We start from the raw sequence: 23,040 nt of genomic DNA, 5'->3' as shown, positions 1-23,040 counted from the left end.
AAATAATGACTTATTGTTTATGCACTTAGAAAACATTTCAACTGGTGAAAACAAAGAAAATGGTACAGGAGGAATAAATCAGAATGGACGTATCAAACGCATTCTTGCTATTTATTATTGGTCCAATATATCCAAAAAAAATCATTTGAGGTAAAGATAAATTGCATCAAAAACAACATCAATGTACAAGCTTATTTATAATTACAACAAGATGTTATTAACATCCAAATGTACAATAAGGTCTGAACGTAAACAGTACGCACTGGGGGAGAGGAACAGAAAGAAAAACACTGCAGCTAGATTCACATGTGCATGAGTCGTCTGACTTTTGACCGTTCGTGCAGGTTTGATTGATCAGGTTTATCCTGCGCTGCTAATCAGATTTGCTCTTCATGTGTGAATCTAAGACAGGAGGAAGAGACAGGGACATTTGGCTTAGAAACATTTGATTTGTACATTAAAGAAAAACAAAAATTACTCTTCCTTCTTTACAGGCTTGTAGAGTGGCAGCCATCATCGCCCCCTGTTGGCATTTAACCTGAATCAGTTTTGCAGACGATGCCTTTCTTAACATTACAGAACCAAGTTGACACCAAACTAATAATTGTTATTTTTTTGGCAACTGAAAGAAAGCTAATTTAGTTTTTTTGTTTTCAGCACATATCTGCCAGGGGCTGGAGCTACATATATAGTGCAAAAATAAATCAGCAGGCACATAGTATAAGATGGGGATTTTACAATGACTTTGAATAAGAAGAAGTACATTTATCAGAGAACTAATGTTGGGGTTCCAATGAGCATCAAAAATTAAGTTTCATATTTGGGTTATGCAAGTCTGTGCGTGTATATGTATATATGTGTGTGTGTATATATAAATATATGAATTTTTTTATTATTGTAATCTTCACACACTCATTGGAAACCCAACATTGATCACCTGCTTCTTTTATAGAAAAATAGACTCAGCTGTACCATATACAGTATTTAAGCTATACATCGGTGTATATAGAATATACATTATATTGCCATTAGAGCAAAAAGAAATTTCAAATCAAGTCTGAATAATCCTAAAACTTGGTCATGCTTCAGTCAGGTAAATTCAACAAGTTACTTCATCTCCACCATACAGCATGAAAGTCTACAGATGCACCGATGCCTCTTTTTTTTAATAAAGGTCCTATGACATGCTGCTTTTTGGATGCTTTTATATAGGCCTATGGTCCCCAAATACTGTATTCTGTTTGTAGTCTCTTTTCTGAAATGTAGCCTTGGTGCAGAATTATAGCCATTAGAGCCAGTCCCACAATGAGCTTTCATTAGGATGTGCCATTTCTGTGTCTGTAACTTTAAATGCTATTAAGGAGGAGAGAGGGGGGGGCAAGGTGGAGGGTAAGGGTGTGGCCTTGACCAACTGCCATGCTTTGCTTGTTTGCAAGCCATGATGTCTCCCTCTTTCTCATGGGCGGGCCAAATTCTCTGGGCGGGCAAAGCAGAGAAAGGGGAGGTAACTTTTCCCCTTATGACGTCATAAAGGGAAGATTCCAGATCGGCCCATCTGAGCTTTCATTTTCTCAAAGGCAGAGCAGGATACCCAGGGCTCGGTTTACACCTATCGCCATTTCTAGCCAATGGGGGACCATAGGCAGGCTGGGGGAACTCATATTAATGTTAAAAAACCTCATAAAGTGAAATTTTCATGCCATGGGACCTTTAAATCACTGCCACAATTCACAGTGCTCAGCAGTAAACAGACAGATACCAATCTCACAACTAAAAGGAAAGAGTTATCAAAGTTGCTTTTTATGTCCCATCAGCTTTTATGATGTTTGCTACATTTCCTATTCCTTTGTTCTTCTATATATATTAAAATGTTTTTGGTTAAGCCCTTTGCTGTCTTACTTCTTGTGGTGTTCCAGAGTGCAGGGTGCTAATATGAAAACAGATGTTGAAATGTAAAGCTTTACAGTCTGATGAAACAATCTGGTTTTAAAGGTGCCCTTTGAAAGTTTCATGCTTCTTGTTGTCAGTGCGGTCAGTGCAGTCAGAGCGGCAGTCAGATCAGAGCGGCGGTCAGATGAGAGTGGCGGTCAAAGAGGTGGTCAGAGCAGCGTACAGATCAGAGCGGCGGTCAAAGAGGTGGTCAGAGCAGCGTACAGATCAGAGCGGCGGTCAAAGAGGTGGTCAGAGCAGCGTACAGATCAGAGCGGCGGTCAGATCAGAGCGGAAGAACGGACTTCTTCTCTTCTGTATCATTGCAATGCAGTGTCTGCGTTGTTATAACATCTTGGAGGTGCAGGGCTTGACGCTCAGACCCTCCGCGCAGTCGGCGAGGCTGCGTAATATAGCCTTTCTCACCACCCTGACTGCAAGAAGTATGAAAGACAAAGGAGTTTCCTTGTAAATGAACACATTCACATTCAGTTTTCCTTACAAAATGCTTTGTGTGTTTCCTTGAGATAACACAAAAGCACTGCTCCATAGTGCCCCAAGTGGTTAAAACCTCTACAGGGTGCCTATAACTTTGCCTGATTCATTGATGATGCATGAATAACAGTGACTCAGTCTGTGAGGTTTTGATAAACCATTTAAAAAATATTTTCTAATATAAGTTGTGACAGTTAACATAAAGAGGATGGAAAGTGTAGAGAATAAATTATAGTGGAACTACTCTTTTAAAGCAGTAGTTTTGGGGATAAAAAAAAACAGTTTATGTGAGACAAACAGAAGCTTTGTTTTGATATCTGAACACCTTTGGCTCTTGGTTGTTTTAATATTTTGAAACAAATACAGCAATTAAGCATCAGTGCATCCATAGTACTGTCTGCCTCGACACTGGACCACAGTGACTCCGAAAACTTCTCTCTCCATCTTACTGGCTGCATTCAAAATGCCTAAATAAACATTGTCTTCATGAGTCACCTGACTTCTGGTAGTAAGAAGAAATGGCAGCTGCTTTGTGCTTTTTAAAGCTCGAGGGGAAAACATGAAGGACGGATATAAAGAGAACTGACCGAGTACTAAAACCAGTTTGCAAGCAGCCACAGTTAACATCATGTCATCGCTGTCTTACAGCAATCATATTTGGCTAACCTGGCAGGCTCAGTAATGTGGCATCAGCATATAAAAACAGGGCAAGGGCCATTCAAAGACAATCTGACTAAAGGATATTTGAAAGAAACCACTAAAACACAGGAACCTCCAAAAGCACAGACCTGACAAATCAGCACCTTTTGTCTGAAATAAATGAAATTACGCTAAAGAATCTCTTCAAACAGAAAATATGATTATATTTGTTGGGGAAAAAAAGGTTTGATTCTTGTTTATGAGGCTAAAACCCTGTGGAATCTGTGCCACCAATGAACAAAAGGTAAAATCAGTGTCTTTGTAGATGTGCTTCTTCAAGATGTGATTCTAAGCATGCTGCGTCTATCCTCTGTGGTTGAAAAGTCCAAAATTACTTAATAAAGTGGGTTCAGCAAAAGGTTACACATATGACGTATAACAATCTCTCAGAATGGATTTCAGCAACATTTTGAGCCAAAATTTCCCATGAGTCACAGCTGAGCAGGAGGGGTCACACTGCTCAGTCAGAGGGTTTAACAGAACTGAACTGCAGACATGACTGTGTCGTTAAAACAAAATATAGCTTTTTGAAGTAAAGGGTGTGTATCACTCCGAATGTAGTTTTTGCAATGTCTGGCTCTGACCTGAAGAGCGTTCACAAAACTCCTTTAAACGCTGGTTTATCCAATCCCGACCAGCAGAGATTTTCCAGAAGCCTCAGTGCTCTTTGTTTCTTTGCAGCCCAGCAGCATCAACATGTTTGAGAAATTCACCAATTCCAACTTGAACAGACGTTCACCTGGCAGCTCTTAACTCTCTACTCTTCTCTAAAAGGTTATTTCAGATCATATGCAGCCTTTGGGACTCACTCTCTCCTCAAACAAAACATAAATCTTGTTAAAGCGTAACTCTCGCCAAAATGCAACCTAGGGTCTTTTTGTGAATGTACCCAAGTCAAACTTTTGTTTAAAAGCATATTTAGGACGGAGGCGCCACTTTTAAGCTGTACCGTATTTTTGTTTTTCGGTCAAATGGCCTTTTGAATGGGAGTAATAGAGGCACTTTTATGCTAGCCTCAAAATAGCTATTTTTAAAACACTAAGAAGGCGCAACACAACAGGAAACTTTGCTCGAAGTATCACCAGGGGCTCTATGCCTTAACTACACCGCTGCACAAGGGATATACTAAATCTGTGGCTATTTGTTTTGATATCGACTCGTTTTGACTGCCGAGGTGGTAGCGGCTGGAAACAACAAGAGCTACGGTGAGTTGTCCAAAACCTTTTTTAGTAAACTCTAGGTACACAAACAATGTTCTCAATGCTCGAGTTCATGTGTAGAGCCCCTGGTGAGTCTTCGAGGAAAGTTTCATGTTGCGTCGAGCCTTCTTAGTGTTTTAAAAATAGCTATTTTGAGGCTAGCATAAAAGTGCCCCTAGCGCTCCCATTCAAAAGGTCATTTGACCGAAAAACTAAAATACGGTACATTGTAAAAGTGGCGCTTCCGTCCTAAATATGCTTTTAAACGAAAGTTTGACTCTGGTACATTCACAAAAAGACCCTAGGTTGCATTTTGGTGACAGTTACGCTTTAATGAGGTGCGATAAATCCACGTTCCCAATGCGGTGTTTGTTTCTTTCAGAAAATGTCTCTAAATGAGTGTCACTGTGGCAGATTGCTGCGAGAAAACGACATTTGACTCTAAAAACTTCGACAAAAAAAAGTTGATGGACTATTATTTGCATTAGTTTAAAAGGGAATAAACTATACTTTTGATTCCCTCTGTGTGCTGTTCATTTGGATAAATCTGCCAGGTGGGCCATTAAGCATCCTCTACCGCGTTAAAGCCTTTGCTTGAATAAGAGAGGTGAAATCCCTGCAGCAGGTAAAAATGTCCATGGTATAAAAAAAAAGCAAACACGTGATATGAAGAGAAACCAACAAGACTGTTTAGCCTCCAGTTTCAAAAGAATGAAAACTATAAGCATGTTAACCACCAGGTGGTGCTGCTGCACTGCACTCTAAGCACAAATGTGTGACCAAATCTGCAGTGTTTGGGCTTAAAAAACACAAAATCTGAGCTTCCAACAAAATCACTTCCTGATTAAGCTCAACGTTCAAATTGTGTCGTCATTGTCAAATGTCTTTGCTTCAGGTCTACTTCTCTTTAAGGATAAGGGTCAAAAATACATACTAAAGTTTCCATTTGAAGAGTGATAAGTGTCTTTTACTGCCAACTCATTTTGACATTTGTTGCTCCACCGGCTTTTTCTGCGCCCGGGCCGTGTTGTGAAACACTGCTGCCACAGCTTCAAGTCTCTGCAAGTTGATTTTCATACTTACAATGGTTGCAGGGAAAATAGGAAAACTATAAAGAACTTTTGGAAAACGGTCAACAATAATGGAAAATATAAGAGTTTATGGGCCAAAACATGCAACAACAAAAAAAAAAAAATACAGGAATGTTCCTTTAAATTAAAGGGGCGCTATGCAGTTTTGGCCATTTCTTCGCTGTTTTCTCGCTTTTTGCTGGCAGGTTTCTCTATAGAGCTCCCCTACAGCTTCGGAATAGATATTTGGCAGCGCCGATGTTTACTCGTGTCTGACTCCTCACTCGGTCAGTCTTCCGTTTCCTCTTTCTCTGTTCCTCCGACGACGCTTTCCTAGCTTTCTGCTTCTTTTTTGCCGGCTCAGCCATGACGATAGTGTGAAAAACTCCATCGCTACCTTGTTAGCCGGTTCCTGAATGGGCGTATGCGTGCAGTGCCATGAAGCAATTCATTACATCGCGAGACCTGATATCACGAGATACTTCCTGACGACAAAGTTGCAAGGGTGGTTGTTCCGCTCACAGGCGCTAAGGGGAAGCGAGACGACCGCCATTCAACTCGAAAAAAGTCATATAACCATTCCAGTGACTCCGAAGCTGTTCAGTTAAGGTAAATTAAGCTTAAAAAAAAACTGCATAGTTCCCCTTTAAGTATAGGATGTTGGGGTCTAATTTACCAATATTTAACATATAATAATTAGCCAATATGATGCCTTTAAAAGATGAATGAGAATGGCGTGAGTGTTGTTTCAGTGTTGTCATCATGTTTAGAGGCCTTTACGACCCGACAGGAAATAAAAATCCTCGGGATGCTCGGAATGCTGAACACGCAAAATATCATGATCTTATCGGTTTTCTGCGACGCCGAAGAGTTATCCTTCCCATTTGTCTCAATGTCAACATGGAGAGAACAGACAGAAAACGTTAAATTAACACAAGTAGCATTGGCAAACTGACTGATTATTGGAAATGTGAAGTAGAAAAAGTCAATAGGAACAAAGACCAAAACAAAAAGGAAAATGTCTGTACACAGTAGGTCTCTCCTCTTTCCCAGCTGTCCTTGAATATACCATTCGTTACCCCCTTCGCAGCAGGTCGAATCTCTGAGAGAGACGACTCCCTCTCCGTACAGTAATCTCACAGGAAAACAGGGGCGAAGTCCAGCAGCTCAAATCCACTGCCCTGTTTGTCCAGTTCCTTGGCATGAGAGAGTGTGTTATACAGAGAGGGAGAGAGAGATCCGGGGCAGAGACATGAGGACATGTTTCAGTTCGTCTCGCTCGTTTTGTCCTCAGTCTGTTTGTCCTGGAGGAGAGTTATGAGCGACTCCCACGCCGCCTGGCACTGCAGAGGGAGGAGACGGATGAAGACCAGGTGGAAGGGAAGGAGGGAGAGGCAGAGGGAGATGCAGTGATTCAAGGGAAATATTTAACCTGTGGCAGCTTCATGTAAATACAGTATGCATCTGTTCAAGGGGTGTCATGGTGGCTAGCTTGATCCGGTTTGGCATGGTGAGATAAATCTGGTGTAAGTGAAAAAGAAGCCCTCGCCTCGACCTCCCTGCCACTACTTCGGTAGCCTGGGAAAACCCTGACGAACTTCCGGCAAATTTGAGATTTGCTCTGCAAGTCAGTCTGGCCAAGAGCCCATTTAAGCCCATTTCCAATTTCTCCAAATCGAGCCACCAATCGCAACCGTTGAGGCGGGCTTTACACGATGACGATAGCGCAGCAACGGCAAGCAGCTTTTTCTTGACATTCAACATGACGGCCACCGAAGCGCAGCAACCCGTTGATGCCGCTGTCGCTGCTACATCACCCGGATCGTTGGTCTGATTGGTTGAAGGACTATCCTATTGCGGCCAGAGGCATTTGAGCGGCGTCCGTTGATGACGCCCCTTTGGAAATGGGCTGTGGATGAACCCTTGTCCAGACCCACTCTCAGTTACAACTGAGAAGGGTCTGGTGTCAACCAGGCTACTACTTCGGTGCCCCTGAGCAATGAATTTAAGATCATTTTTTTTGCATGTGGCATTTTTAGGCCTTTTATTTGACATGACAGCTGAGACATGAAAGGGGAGAGAGAGGGGGAACGGCATGCAGCAAAGGGCCGCAGGTCGGAACCGAACCCACGGCCGCAGCAGCGAGGACTGAGCCTCTGTACATGGGGCACACGTGCTACCAGGTGAGCTACCCAGACGCCCCTTGAACAATGAATTCAACTGGTTATTGCTCAACTGTCTTTTACTTTTTTAGAATCGACTGAATTGTTACCGCAACGCTGAGTACTGAAAACATTTTCCATGATCAGATATTTCATAATCTGAATCATAACATTTGTGTCAATGCGTCAAATTGATTTTTGTATTGAAACATGTATTCAAGTATTTTTAATAATCATTTTGGTATGTCAGGTATTGTAATTGCACCAGAATCTGCATTTTCAAATGATACTCAGCCATACCAATCGGTGTTATTGTGGGGAAACGGGCAAACCGGCATCTCCTATATCAAAATTTGTTGGCTTAAAAAAAAAAAAAAAAGCTGTTGATGTCAATGCTAAGGGCCCTATGTTGCACCCGGTGCGGCGCAAAGCCCGACGCAAGTGTCTTTGCTAGTTTAAGACCGACGCAGTTGTCAATTTCCAGTCCAGCGCCCGCGTCGTTTAAATAGCAAATGCACCTGCACCCATCTGTGCGCCCATGGGCGTGCTGGTCTTACAGGGAGGTGTGTTCAAGTGAATTCTTGGCGTATTGTTATCTTTAGGCATCGGAAAGTGATCGCGCCATTGACCAACAAAAACCTGGTCTAAAGTCAATAACGCAGCATTTCATCGTTATTTTGACGCCTGCTTCACCTCCTGGAGTTTTGGTGGCATATTGCTCGTGCCATATGTGATCTGCTCGCACGCTTTCACACACGAGCAGATCAGTTTCTTCTCCTGAAAATCTCTCCTTATCGTGTTTTGGCCGTAACATGCAATAAACCAATCAGAGTGTCATCTCCCATTCCCTTTAAAAGCCGGGCGCGTTTGGACCTTGGCGCATTGCTGTTATGATGGCGGATTTGCACCGTAATATTTTTGTTTGTAATCTTTTGCATGTTTGTGTGCTGCTGCGCTTCCCTGTGTATGTGTAACAAGCATAGTGTGCGCGCTGTGCACGAGCCTAGGAGCATTTTACTAATGCGCTGTTAAAATAACAATGAAATGCTGCGCTATTGACTTCAGACCAGGTTTTCTTGTCAGTGGCGCGATCACTTCCCGCTGCCTCAAAATAGCACAGATGGGCGCAGGTGCATTTGCTATTTAAACGACGTGGGCGTCTTAAAATAGCAAAGACACTTGCGTTGAGTCTTGTGCTGCGCTGCACCGTGTGCAAGATAGGCCCCACTAAGTACAACCCTTTTGAAACACCCTTTTTTCCGCCGTTAAACTAGCAAAAGTGGATTCGTACACGACCTAAACGCACCTGCGCGCTTAGATCGTTAAAATAGGGCCCCATGTGTGTGAGTGCAGGAGGGTGGGAGGGCTCCAAACACAGAAAGGGCTCAAAAAGTCCACAACAGATCAATCAGTGATTACAGTTTAACCTTACCGCATTGATTTAAAGTCTTTTGTAGTGTTTTTAAGTCATACTGGCTTTCCAGCAGCCCGCGTACCTTTTCATAGTGGTTGATGTTTTTGTCGGCCATGCCGGTGAGAAGCTGTTTGAAGTCTTGTCTCTTGTTGCTTTGCCAGCGCTCCCAGTCTGCCTTCAGGTCAGCGTTGAAACACTCCACTTTGTCCTGGCATTTCTCGACCTCCACTGGCATCTACGGCGAGACAGAGAAAACTACAGCTACAGGGGCATTCAGGGGACATAATACAAGACTACAGGTTGCAGGGCTACAACCACAGGGGTCTGGGGTGGTGCAGGAGTTTGGGAGGGGGAGGGTTGTATTAGAGAAATTTGTAGTGAGGGAATGAACTTTCACAAATTCTCCCTCTAAAATCCTGAGAATCTTTCTTTGTGGAGTTAGTATGGCATATGGACAAAGGATATCCAACTAATTCTATTGGCGCTAAAAGCTTTTATTTTGAAGAGATTATTCACCCATATTTCCATTTACCAGTTTGGTACTCTGAAGAAAATTTACTCATTGTTGTTCTGTAAAGTCCTTCTGAAAATCATCACAGGAAGTAATACTGTGACGTGAACTTCACTGCCCTGCAAAGGCATAAGACCTTAACTCGCTAGAGTGTGAAACTGAGAAAAATGACTTTAAAGTTTCTGTTTTGTCCAGACAAAAGTATTATAGGTAGGACTCCCAAAATTTGACAACTAGTTGCTATAATGAAGAAATGTTTGTATGCAAAAAAATCGTGAGCTCAAAATTGACCTTTGACCCTTGTTTGGCAGTAACTGTACTCTGCCTTTGTATCATGTGCCAAAAACAAGGAGTTGTGCAAAGGCAAAAGGCAACTGACATATAATCAATATTTGCTTGCTGTTCACCATACTTACATCCATTGTCAAAGAACAATAACGTGGATGGTTCCATACAACGCTCTTCACAAGTAAAATAAATGATCAGTTCACTACTTTCATTGAATTTGGGTGTTTTATTAAATTGTATAGCATTTGAAAAAATAATTGGTGAAAGAACATTGAAAAAATTGACAAAAATGTCCTAAAAAGTTCAAAAACGTCAAAAATCGTAATCGTAGCCTCACCATGGTATTCGTTTTAAATTATATAGAAGACCTTTGGTTGTTCCTATTTAGTGCTATAATGATCAGGATAGTGTGGCAACACTAACACAGTTTAACAATATGACAGATAAGTTACTTTGCAGTACAGTATGTACAGTATGAATACAAGAAATATTTTTTCAAAGATAATTTAATTATAATTGAATATAAAAAAGGTATATTTATTGTTTAACAATAAATATATTATGTTTAATACTTTTGCAAGGCACTGTATCTGTGTCATATTCTCAGTAGGGGCTGAGCCCCCCTAAAGGTTTGATCCTAGAATCGCTCCTGGTTAAGGGTTAAGGGCCACCAAACTGCTCAAGATGCACAGTCAACGAACTTGACTTGGACTACTACTTTTTAATTCTGAGATAACATAGACAGAGTTGACCGACCATTTAGGTTAGCCTACTTTGTACGGACGGTAGCGATAACTAGCTTAGTGCTATTATGGATTTGTGTAAGATCTGACATGAACACCTGCAAGAAGGAAATATGGTTCAAACACGTATGGATTGTTGTGGATACAGCAGATGACGTGCATTGCTATGAATTACATCGCCCATGGATTATATCGGATTGCATGGAAAGGTAGGATGCCTGTGTATTTAATAATTGGTTTTCGACATCTGATGTGAGGCTCCGCCAAGTGAGGAGGTGTGTCAGCATCACCGTTAGCGCTACATGACACAGATTAAATTTAGCTAGCTCCGGGCTGTCACTGACACTGACAGGTCTGAACCATCGACACTTTATTTCAAAGATGTGTTGTGTGTACAGGGTTTGGTGACAATTAAAAGCGGCAAACTTTGACAGTATGACAAAGCCAGAGTACCGTAACATCACGGCGGCACAGTAACACTTCTCTTGATGCCTGGCTAAACAAAGTCAGAACACCTTAACTCAACTTCAGCGTGCCGGAACAAAGGCAAAGAGCCGTAACAGCTGTTACGGCGTCCTGCTGTGGTTTCTCGTAACGTTTTGGATGTTACGGTTGTCGTAGCCCTTTATTTTCTCGTTAAAACAATCAAATTGACTCACGATATTTATCCACATGATAAAGGAGGTCTCAAATAACCCAAAAATGACATTAACTCATTTTTGACCAAACATGATGTTACGGCGTTTTGCCTTTGTAGGGCAGTTCAGACACTCCAGGAAATGGGAACAGTGAACACAGCAATGAAAGGCCTGTGTGTTTGAAAGGAGCTTCAGATTTTGTTGAAAGGAAGGAGGCGGCTTACTGGTGTTCTGTCCTCCTGTTTGCGCAATATGGCTGCTTCTAGTCGGGCCTCGTACTCGGCCTGGCTCTGGTCCCGCTTCCTCAAAACATTCTGTAATCAACCAGAAAACAAATCAACCGTTTTATTTGGCACAGTTAGTGTGATATGTTCTGGTACTGTAACATTTCTGAGAGAGACAACATGTGAAAAAGATCAAACAGAGAGAAATGCTGATTCAAGCGCTCAGTGAGTACAGGAAGTGACACATGCAGACTGTCAGATTCCACTTCCTCTACTCAGGGTCAAAGGTGACTCAGCTGAAAGTAAGCGAGTCTGTAGCTGTGTCTCAAATCCATAATACACATTAAATCAGGTCTTCAGTACGTGGTTTGTTTGCACTGCAAAACAAAGTATACTCAAAGCAGACTGTGTGCATACTAAATCTGGGCGAGCATGCTGTTGATGCACACTATTCTCAGTAAAAGGAAATGGAGCTGCTTACAGCTGGAAAGAAAATAAACAGCTCAGAATGATCTTGGAAAACTTATTTGTCAGTGATTTTCCAAAGTCCCAGTTTGATTGATGTCCGTGGTCACATGTATTGTATCATTTCCTGTTCGTATAAAATGGTTATATGTAAGTATGTTGGGTTTTTTTTGTACAACCCCAATTCCAAAAACGTTGGGACACTGTAAAATGTAAACAAAAAAGAAAGCGATCATTTTCTAATCATTTCTGACATATTCAAATTGAAAACGGTACAAAGACAAGATATTTAATGTTCTAATTGATACACTTTATTTTTTGTAAATATTCACTTACTCTGAATTTGATGCTTGCAACATGTTCCAAGAAAGTTGGGACAGGGGGCATAGGTTTACCACTGTGTTACATCACCTTTTCTTTTAACAACACTCAGTTGTAACTGAGAGTGAGTCTGGACTCGTTTGGCAGCTGAGGAGACTGAATGTTGAAAAGTTTTAAAATTCTTTCCCATTCTTGCTTGTCCTAACTTTTTGAAACGTATGTTGCTGGCATCAAATTCAGAATTAGCATATATTTAGGTAGGTAAGGTAAAACATTAAATATTAGGGCTGTTTATTGGCAAGAATCTGGCGATACGATACATGGGTCACGATTCAATATATTGCAATATATTTCAATACTGTGCGTAAGGCGATATATTGGGATATAAGTATAATTTTAGAAAAACTAATATTTAAAAAAAAGACATGATGTGCACAAAAGTCAAAGAAGTTTACTTTAGGTAAACAATTCAGTACACAGAAAATCAAACTGCCAGTTTTGGACTGTGGTTCACAGGTTCTTAGTGAGCTAATTTTGATATGCTAAAGTAGGCCAAAGTTTAGCCATAGCTACATTGTTAGCTTCTAGCAAAAAGTCAGGCACTGCTAGGCACTGTTAGGCAAGGACACTAGTGGTGGGTCTCAGCATAGCCATCTAGCGGTAGGGGGTTTAAACACAACATAAACAGGAACCACTGTCTTACATGAATATTTTTTAACGTTAAAAAAAAACTAAACTTTTTTTTTTTTGTTTTTTTTTTTATAAAAAAAGTGTATCGATTTTTTTCTTACACCGCTATTAAATATATTGTCTTTGTACTGTTTTCAATAAAAAATATGTCATAAAGGATTATAAAATTAGCACATTCAGTTATATTTCCGTTTTACACAGCGTCCCCACTTTTTTTGTGAATTGTTGTATACTAACTGCCAAAACAGTATGATGACTAGTATGTAACACATACTGTATAGAATTAGTATATCGTATGGACTTGGGATACTGTGTGTGTGTGTGTGTGTGTGTGTGTGTGTGTGTGTGTGTCACAATAAAAGGATCTACTCTGAATTTTAAATCATAAGTTACATTTTTTAAATGCTTTTCTCATAATGGAATGGAAGTCTATGGGGGGGGCTTCAGGGGATTTTTCTGTTGCAATACCGGCGGTCGGCCAACTAGGGCTAATCGACAACAAGGCTGACTCGCTGTACTGTGTCCAGCTTTTAGAACATCAAACTGTACGAAATCCCACAATGTCCCTCTCACCTTCATGGACTCTACGTAGAGGACGTACTCTCGGAGTACGGGCAGGAAGTCCTGGCTCATGTTCTCACCCAGGTCCTCCAGCGCGCCGCAGCACGTCGTCACGCAGCCGGCCACGCCCTCCAGGGGGCGCCGCAGCTCATCCTCCAACCCCACCCAGCTGGAGTACACGGTGCCGTACTCCCGCAGCTCTGTCAGGTACTCTGGTATTGGTAATAATATTATTAATTATTAATAATAATAATAATAATAATAATAATAATAATAAAAGAGGTGGTTAGAGATGCCAACAAGAAGAGTTAGGAGCAGAGACTCGGTGTCTAGATTTTTAAGTTTGAGCAGCTAATACTCTGTAACAACACAAGACACTGCTTAACTGGAAAAACAATGATAGCAGAACGTTCTGCGATACGGAGAGATCAGCATGTTCAATTGCCAAATCTTTATTTGTAAATTACACATGAGAGAGGGGGATGGCTAAACGGCAGGCTGCTGAGTCTAGCGTGCATGGCATTTGCTTTTTTTACACCCCGTGTCAGCTGGTAGGCCTTTATTATCTACAGTTCCCTGAGTTTCCATCTTATCTCCTCCAATATGGAAACAAGGACCTTTTCATTTGCACTGCAGACTTTAAGGCCACAGACTGCAACACATCTAAAACCCTGAACAGATGGTGACAACTAGAATTTCACACGGCAGATGTCAGGTATTTACTGGATCACTTGTCATGCATGAGTTAGGCCTGCACTTTATCAACCATGCAGCATTAAGACCAAAGGTCTGTGGGTTTCTCTTCAACCCAACACTACAGCACTGAATCAATGGCGCAGAGTAGTATACAAGCCAGTTTTAGCCGCCCACCGGGGCTAAAGACTGAGAAGAAGTAGAGTATATGGAGTACCACTTGAGGCCGTGTTGCAAGCAGCACACACACCACAGTTTCAAAATGTTGCTTCCTGCTGCCTAAAATACACATTTGGAAGAAGTAACTGTGAAGAAGAGGCTTCAGCACTTTCGCCAGAAGTGGTATTTAAATCCCACGGGTTACACAGTATGCAAAAGTTTGCCACAATAAGACTGTGTGGTAAATGGAAAATCAAAGAGAAAAACTACCGATAACTGAAAAACAAATGCTTCTTTTACGTTCCTGTTTAAAACCTGTATTTCAAAATTATTTGTGGATTCAGCTTTTAATTTCTCTTTTTCAAAGTGATATACCAATAATTCCCATAAGTTCCTTATTAACATATATACATATAATAAAATTAATTTTGTATTAATGAAACTAGTGTGAATTGATCCATTTATTGACTGCTTTGTGTTGCTCATTTATACACCCTTTTTATTACAATTTTAATGGAACACCCTTCTCATTTGCTAGGTATTTTATTTATCCGGCTCTTTATTGTCAAATTAAAATCAATCAATAAACTGGTTTATAACCATTTGCAAGCCCACTGAGTCCTCCATAACATTTAAAGGATGACTGTTTTATTGGAACTTGGCAAGGGACCTTTGTTGTATATTATACCTCTCTCCCCATGTTTCCCATTGGTCTCTATGCTAACAAGTGTCAAATAAAAAAAAGGTAAAAAAGGAAAAAAGAAGAACCATCAACCTCTAGGTGACACGGTTCATTTCTTTATCATCAGCCTCTATTGGTTTTGATACCTGACTGCTCTTTGAGGATCCTCTGAGCAATGCGGTCGATGGTTCCCAGTTTCTGGTTGAAGGTGTCCAGGTATTCTCCCATGGCGCAGAACTCGGCCGGCCGCGCCCGCAGCTTGTAGCCTCCGGCGACGTACTTCACCGACTCGCCCACCTTGGTCAGGAGGGCCAGACCCTGACGCTTGTTCAGGTCCTGCAGACACACGGTGACAACAGGCCACGGGATGTCCAGAATCAAATGACATCGGGACAAAGCGGCAAATGTGTAAACCTAGCAATAAAACTCATTGTGTGAGTGAACTGTTTTTTGTGCAAATTAAACACAGGATTGACCCAATTTCTATTCATAATTTTTGATCCACGGTTAAATATTCTTAAGTAATTATCTAATTCACGTGTGTTAATAATCCATTCTTCTTTTGTACCTAATGTGAGGAAATTGCCACATGCAGGTTTAAAAAGAACCCTCCTGTTTTATTACCTTTGGTGTTTTATCAATCAATTTTACATTTTATGCTTGTGATCCACTTTTTTTCCCTGAGTCCAATTATTTTACTGCTGCGACAACCTCATTCCCCCACAAGGATCAATAAAGTCCTGTCTTGTGTCTCAGCTACTTAAAGACTAAATTAGTGACTGATGGCAGAGCTGGAGAAAACACACACGCGCACACAAGGAAGCAGATGCTCTGTATTTTGTGGTACTGCATTTTACTAAAAGATTGCTGCTGAGATTTTTTTTTATGTTTTTATTTCGCATAATAACGCAATATGACAAGGTGCTGTATAAAATGAATTGCATACAAGCATGTGACAGCAAAAGGATTGACTGACTGACCTGATTTTGTCTGTGTGTTGCACATGGTGAGAAATCTTAAGTTTTTTTTTTTTTTTTTCATCTCTCTAAAAATCAAACGGTGAAAGTCCCAAACTTGCGTTGTCATACCTTGGCAGTTAGGAAAAGCGTTTAGATGCGGGTTGAAGGAGAGAACGGGGTGGTCGGCGATTCGCTTCAGGAACTTGTCCAGAGCTTTCATCCTCGTCTCCACAAACTCCTCCGAAAACCGATCAACCACGCCCTTCATCACAAACTTCTCCGGCAACGGCTGGAGATAAAGAGAGATTGGAGGGGGAGGAAAGAGGAGAAGCGGAGAGTTTAAATTAAGCGTTTCTCAACGGAAAGCAGGACAGAGAGTTGCGTCGTGGCTCATTTGACAGTCCCTCCAGGAAAACGCGATGATGCCATCGCATATTTCAATCCATAATCAGCCAAAGTCTGCATATTTATGCGGGGGCCACATTTTTTCAAATATGCCGCACGGCTTGCATGATTTCATAATCCCCGCATTTTTGTTGCAAAAAAGTCACACATATCTTAGCCGAAAGTTGAAAAATGTTGCGTTTACTTCACACAAGAGTAGCCATTTTCCCTTGTTGCCATGGCGACGTTATGAAGTGACGTTATGAAGTGACGTAATTACGCGACGTGAACATCATCGAAAAGCTGCAAACCCCGCGATGAAGCCATGATGAAACCGCAGTTTTTGCAAGTTCCCGCAATTTCATCGCATAAAATTGCATAAATATCCCTCGTATTCCATCGCACTTTTTAAGAAAACGTGCCGCATAATCAAGGATTTTTGCCCGCAACAATCACAAAAAAACTCCACATTTTTCTGGAAGGACTGATTTGACCTACAGGGATGAGGTGGGTCGGCTGGCTGTCCTCCAACTTGGTCCTCAGCCAGTCAAAGTCCTGGTAGCGCCGCTGCACGCAGTACTCGGGCAGGTCAAACTCTACCCGTGTTGTCTGAAGTAGAAAAAAAAAAAACAGGGTGGCCAGCTCAGCAGGATTACTGTACATGCTTATTTACCATGAAATATAGCTGACAGCACGCGCACACACACACACACACACACACACAAACAAAAGTATTAAAAGACAGCCCCCACATGCTCTCAATTAACACTTTGCGCTCATATTGGGCTGTGATATTTGTCTTCGTCCTCTGAGCCGAAGCACCATAGTGCACATAGCAACTGTTGTCATGACGCTGCCCGGCAGCTCCTGGCAGGGTCTTCATCTGAATTTGTTTCTTTCATTACACGATAGAAAGGCCTCCAAAGCTAGGATTCCCTGCTGAAAGTCGGAGCAAATCAACTTGTGTCAGGCAGAGTGGTGGTTTTGAGATCTGCTGCTGTTTACTTACAGACGGATGTGAAGGAGTATAGAATATATATATATATATATATATATATATATATATATATATATATATATATATATATATATACACACACACACATATATATATATATATATATACACATACATATATATATATATATATATATATATATATATATATATATATATATATACACACACATACACTATATATATATACATATATATATATATATACATACATATATACATATATATATATATATATATATATATATATATATATATATATATATACATACATACATATACATACACACAGACATATGGACGAGCGCGTCACGTGGGTCTGGTTTCTCCGGAAATTCAAAGCCATACTGTCATGGCGGCTTGTTCAGAATATGATCTCATATTGAACTAAAATAGTTCACCGAAACGTGTTTCTGAAAACATTTGAAGCGAGAAATAGGCCATGCAGTTGCTGAATCTGTCTTCATTTCAGATCGACAAAGGTCAGTTTAAAACGTTTTCGTCAGATTTTGAGAGACTTTAGTCACGCTCATTCCGCTCCCCTTTTCCGGGTTAGCACTCTACCAATCAGATGGCTCATTTGAGTCCGACTGCCGGCAGTGCCCGCCCCGCCGATTATACATGTCAAATCGTCCAAAATGAAGGCCGATGGCCCCTCGTACGGACGACGGCACGGAACACACGGAACAGACTCGAGTCACTGACCTCGCCAGACTGTCCGACGGCCGATTATCGGCTTTGTGCGTCTGGACCTTTAAACGTCAGAAAATTGTGTCAATCATTGATTGAAATGTCAATCAGTGTTTCCCAAAGCCCAAGATGACGTCCTCAAATGTCTCGTTTTGTCCACAACCCAATGATATTCAGTTTACTGTCACAGGGGAGTGAAGAAACTAGAAAATATTCACATTTAAGAAGCTGGAATCTGAGAATATTAACCAATATTACGCCAGATGGAAGTTTCATACAGCCCCTACTGTCCAAAGAAAACCAGGTAGACTGTGTCACCATGACACCAGCCAATAGCAGACCTTGGTGGAGACTCTGTAGGTGATGTAGGTCTCCATGGTGGAGACGTGCTTCTTTGGGTCGCTGACTGTGACAAAGAGGTCACGGGTTTCTGTGGTTTCTGCGTAGGGGTCCCGGACATCTGCTTCCAGGTCGTCGTCCAGCTGCAGCCTGTTGAACAGCGAGGACGTGGAGGCGGGACTCGACGTCTCAACCGGCGTGCCGTTGGTCAGCCCCGCTTCCTGCGTGCACAGAGACAATGGTGACATCAAATTCAGATGCTGCAATGTGGTAACGGCTGCAAACAAAGAGCTGATGGATTCATGGCGATTCAGTTTGTTTCTCTCGGTCAATGGGGCCCTTGTTGAGGCTGCTGCCGCGTACACAGCCAACATCATCTGACACAACTCCTGTCTCTCTAAGTGAATGATGGATGAGATGAGAGAAATGGAGCATTTGTGGACAGGGGATACATTTCCATAGCCTTAATACAAATCCATTCCAACTGTGTGAAAATAATGGCTTGTCAGACCCGATTTAGGTTGATGAGAGGAACACATTGTCATTTTGTTCATTTTTTTGTTGTTGTCCATTAACAGGTGTTAGTTTTCCTCTGAAGCCCTTCGTGGCCTGTTTTCTGGACAAACAGGCCTTTTACGCATTGGATTTGATTGTCATATTGATTATTGCACCGCAACAACCAGTATCTGGTTTTGACAAAAACCGACTGATAAATATCACTATCAAACTGATGCAAAACTATTCATAGACTATTCGAAGGTGACACTCTTCCACAGGTACTTCAGTGTAAAGTACGCTCCGTCAGACTTGTTCTAGAACTTTCAATTTTTCTGTTTTCTATCGCAACAAGTAGAGAGCAAACAACAAAATTTCCCCCGCAGGCTCCATCTAAACACAGAACAGACTGCTTATAAAAAAAAAAAAAGCTATTAAAAGCAAATAACTGGACAAAAGTGGAGGCTGTGGAAAGTAAGTGCAGATTTGGACAAAAGAAAAGAGAATTATGTGGTTGATTTTCTACTTCTAAGCGCTGTTTGATTTAATCTGTAAATCCAAAAGGATATAAAAAAAACTATATTATTTATAGAAAATACAGAGCAGACTCCCCAGACTAATGTTCAATCTAAAAAGTGAAAGTGTAAACAAAGACTAAAGATGTAAATACTGCAACAGGAAGGTAGACAAAACACAGATGCAGCAGGTATGCATCATCAAAACTGGCTCTGAAAATAAAACTAACAGCTAAATCGCTCACTACAACAACCGGTACTGCCACATTTGATATGATCTAAACTTCTCACCAGTCCTCTGGGGTCACAGCTTGCCTCACATCAAGGAAGCTACAACGTTTTATATTTCCTTTGCCTCACATGAGGAAGGAGCTACTTTCTTTCAGGTTAAGGTGTAAGCGGAAAAAGCAGGTAATGTTCAACCTTTATCGCTTTTTCCAACACACACACTTTTTTTTTTTTTTTTTTTATAAATCGCCTGAAGTGGGCATGTGTGCAACATTCCAATTGAACCAGAGAAATAAGTGCTACCACTCTGTCTCTCACTCCGTATACACTTTCTACACGCGCTGACCACACATACTTTCTTCACACCGCTCTCTCTCTCTGCTACTGTACACACACACGTTTGTTTCACTATCTTTGTGGGGATCCGTCACTGACATAATGCATTCCCTAGCCCCTTACCCTTACCATCACAACTAAATGCCTAACCTTAACCCTTACCCTCACCCTAACCATAACCTAATTCTAACCCTAATCCTAAAACCAAGTCTCAAACAGCCCTTTAAACTTGTGGGGTCCAGCATTTTGGCCCCACAAAGCTGTTGGGACCCCACAAGTATACTGGACATGAATGTTATAATCAATATTGTGATCTGGGAATGGATATGTGGAGCTCTGCTTATTGTAATGCTGTGATAGAGATGTGGCATTTTAGGGCTTTACGGTTAGTTCAAATTTTCTAAACCCATTGGACAGGTTTAGCTGAGATTTATGGGTTAGGGAAAAACCCTGTTGGTCATCATATCCACATTACTATCTTTATAGGCCTTTCTCACAGCAGACATTTTGACTTGTCAGAGTAGGAAAAGCCCAGGTGTTACTAATAACATTAATGATGGCACTGTTCTCTTCAAGTGTGACAGTGAGGTAAGCAGGTAAATGGAACTCAGCTATTATTATCTCACCATTTACACCTGTGCTTTTTCTACTGTGACAAGTCAAAATATCTCCGGTGAAATGGGCCTATTAAATGACACCAACCTCTACTTAAGGATATGACTACTATATATTGCACGCAACCGCTAATAGGCCTAGTTGTACCCAACATCTTACACCGCTATATTATGGCTATTGTGGGACTTAGTCAAAAATGAACTGGCAATGATCTGCATATTCCAGATTTCCAGAAATGTCTGTATGAACAAAAAGTCCTGTTTGCTTTCTGAGGTTAAGAAACTAAGACTGTACCCTTAGCAGTAGGCAAATGATAACATGTGGGTGTTTAACATCGTGTGTACACTAAAGTACTGCAAGTTTTTTCACATGGACCCCAGGAGAAACAAAAAGAAAAGAAAGGAAGAAACACAATGACAATAAAATTGATAAGACAGTTACATTTCTGCTGTACAAAATATGTTCACACAGCATTATACTTCTTATGGAAGGTGCATTCGAAAAGCATTGCTTCAAAAATAAAATATTTAAAATATGACAAAACACTATGTGATAGCACATTTTCCCACCGAGGCTACACGATACTAAAAATACGAAGATTTTTAAGAATGCACTGTTAAGAAGCCCTTCCCAAATAAATCTATACGTGGATCCTGATCCAAGCCAAAAACTGTCATTACTTGTTCCCAGGCCCATAATCTAACTTTCCATCAACTTGTATTGAAGTGTGTTGACAGACTGTTTGAATATTGTGCTGACAGACTGGGACCAGAACCATTGGGGCGTAAACAGAGGAACTCTTACAGGCTTCACATTTTTTAATTAGTGTGGAAGTACTTCTTGCCTCTGGGTGTTCATAAATGAAAATTAAAATGTAACCTTGATGGAAGGACGTATCACATCATCTCCTATTGGCAATAATTAACTGCAAAAGCAAATTGGTGGCTGTGTGTCACTCCTAAGTACAACAACAGCAGGGAGCATAAAATCTTCGTGATTTGTTTGCTTGGTCCATCCTTGTTTACGCAGCACACTGATGTCAGGTCAGCACACTAGGCTGATCAGGATGTCAGCTCACTTTCTAGAAAGTGGAATGAGAGATATCGTGTTTTCTCACCAAATATGTGTAAACTGGAGTGTGTATTTTTCTTCCCATCGTTAACGTTAGTAGTTTTTTTTTTTGTTTTTGGTTTTTTTTATGATTGTGCTGCTGTATTGTAATGAAAAAGCAAGTCCCTTTATGTGATATAGCTAGCTAAGACACTGTTTGAGGATTTTGAGATTTTAGCTTTCATGCAAAAGTGATTCTGTGGCAAACTCAAAGTGTTCAGGGTCAACTCATAACCTTCAGTTATGGGCAGTAAACCTCAAAAGAAAACGGAAATATTAATGAACATTAACCAGGAAATACGCTGATTAATGTGTATCCCTTTTTCTCCATTAAACTTCCATCAGTTTACTTACTTGATGGATTTAGCCACAAACACTGGTGCCAGCCTGAAAACAGGTTCGTGTGTGGAGTGTAACGTTAGTTTAGGTTAACCGTCCTCTCTCCATCACCCTGGTTGTTCTCAAACCACAGAACAGGTCTCGGTCTCGGTCTCGGTGCAGCCACAGCGGACCCTACCTTGTCCCCTCCGAGGTTGACGGTGACGGAGAGCGACTCCTCGGCGGCGGAAAGCGGGTGAAGAATCTCCGTGATGGGCTTCTGCCCCGAGCTGGCCAGGCCTCTCGGAGTGCCGACACTCATCCTGCGGGAGGCGGGAAGACGTGGCCGGGTTTCGGGGGGGTAACTGCTGTCCGGTTTTCCGCGGTTGATACGGTTAACGTAGACAGAGGGAGGCTTTTTTTTTTTCTCTGTTCCTGTCTCTTCAGTGGAGATGTAGAACCCGCTGGTTGGTCACAACTGTCAGCTGACTACTACGGCGCACCTCCGGAAGTTAAACTACACGAACCCGGATGTAAACATATGCACCACGTGACATAGGCAACGAATGAAATTATTAAGATCGTCTATTGAGACGATCACTGAACTGTTACTGACTTTAAGTTTATTGTTTGGAACATCAACAAAACATACAGCGGATTCCCAGGGGGAAAAGCAGTCAGTATGAATAAAAAATATAAATAAAAAAGAATGATCTTGTTTTGAAAACATAAAACATTCTCAACTGAAGGTCTATTTTTTTTTTTTTTCCAGAACTCAACCATATGTCCAGGTTGATTCGTCACTCTTTGCTCAAAGGACATTGTCACTAAACTATCTCCATGACAACTGAGCAGACTTCATCCTCTGAAGAAGACTGTGAGATGTGTTTGAAAGCTCTGGGGGGGGGGGGAAGCTAGTAGCTGGATCTGTTCTATTCGTTTGAAAAATGTTTAATTTCATTTGTGCTAGTAATTTATTTTTGCTTTGGAACAACTTGTGCACATGACCAAGTTATTACATGATAAGCTAGTCATGACTAATGTAATAAGTTTATGGAGCATATACATTTAAGATTTGAGGAAACAATTTT

At 41.2% G+C, this 23,040-nt stretch overlaps 1 protein-coding gene across 1 annotated transcript; it reads right to left on the bottom strand.

Annotated features, from left to right (window-relative positions):
- Positions 1-97: 97 nt before the first annotated feature.
- snx30 (sorting nexin family member 30) lies at positions 98-22,433 on the bottom strand. Its single transcript, XM_078271919.1, has 9 exons — positions 22,149-22,433; positions 18,335-18,553; positions 16,785-16,895; positions 16,018-16,191; positions 15,090-15,279; positions 13,422-13,621; positions 11,373-11,462; positions 9,051-9,203; positions 98-6,735 (listed from the first exon to the last, which is right to left on the bottom strand). Exons 1-9 carry the CDS (start codon positions 22,269-22,271, stop codon positions 6,658-6,660), a joined length of 1,338 nt encoding a protein of 445 aa, XP_078128045.1. The 5' UTR covers positions 22,272-22,433; the 3' UTR covers positions 98-6,657.
- Positions 22,434-23,040: the final 607 nt, after the last annotated feature.

This window comes from Sander vitreus, chromosome 16 (genome assembly GCF_031162955.1).
Source record: "Sander vitreus isolate 19-12246 chromosome 16, sanVit1, whole genome shotgun sequence".
Lineage (NCBI taxonomy): Eukaryota > Metazoa > Chordata > Actinopteri > Perciformes > Percidae > Sander > Sander vitreus.
Note: the sequence above shows the minus strand (reverse complement) of the source record. Positions and strands in the feature narration are given on the sequence as shown.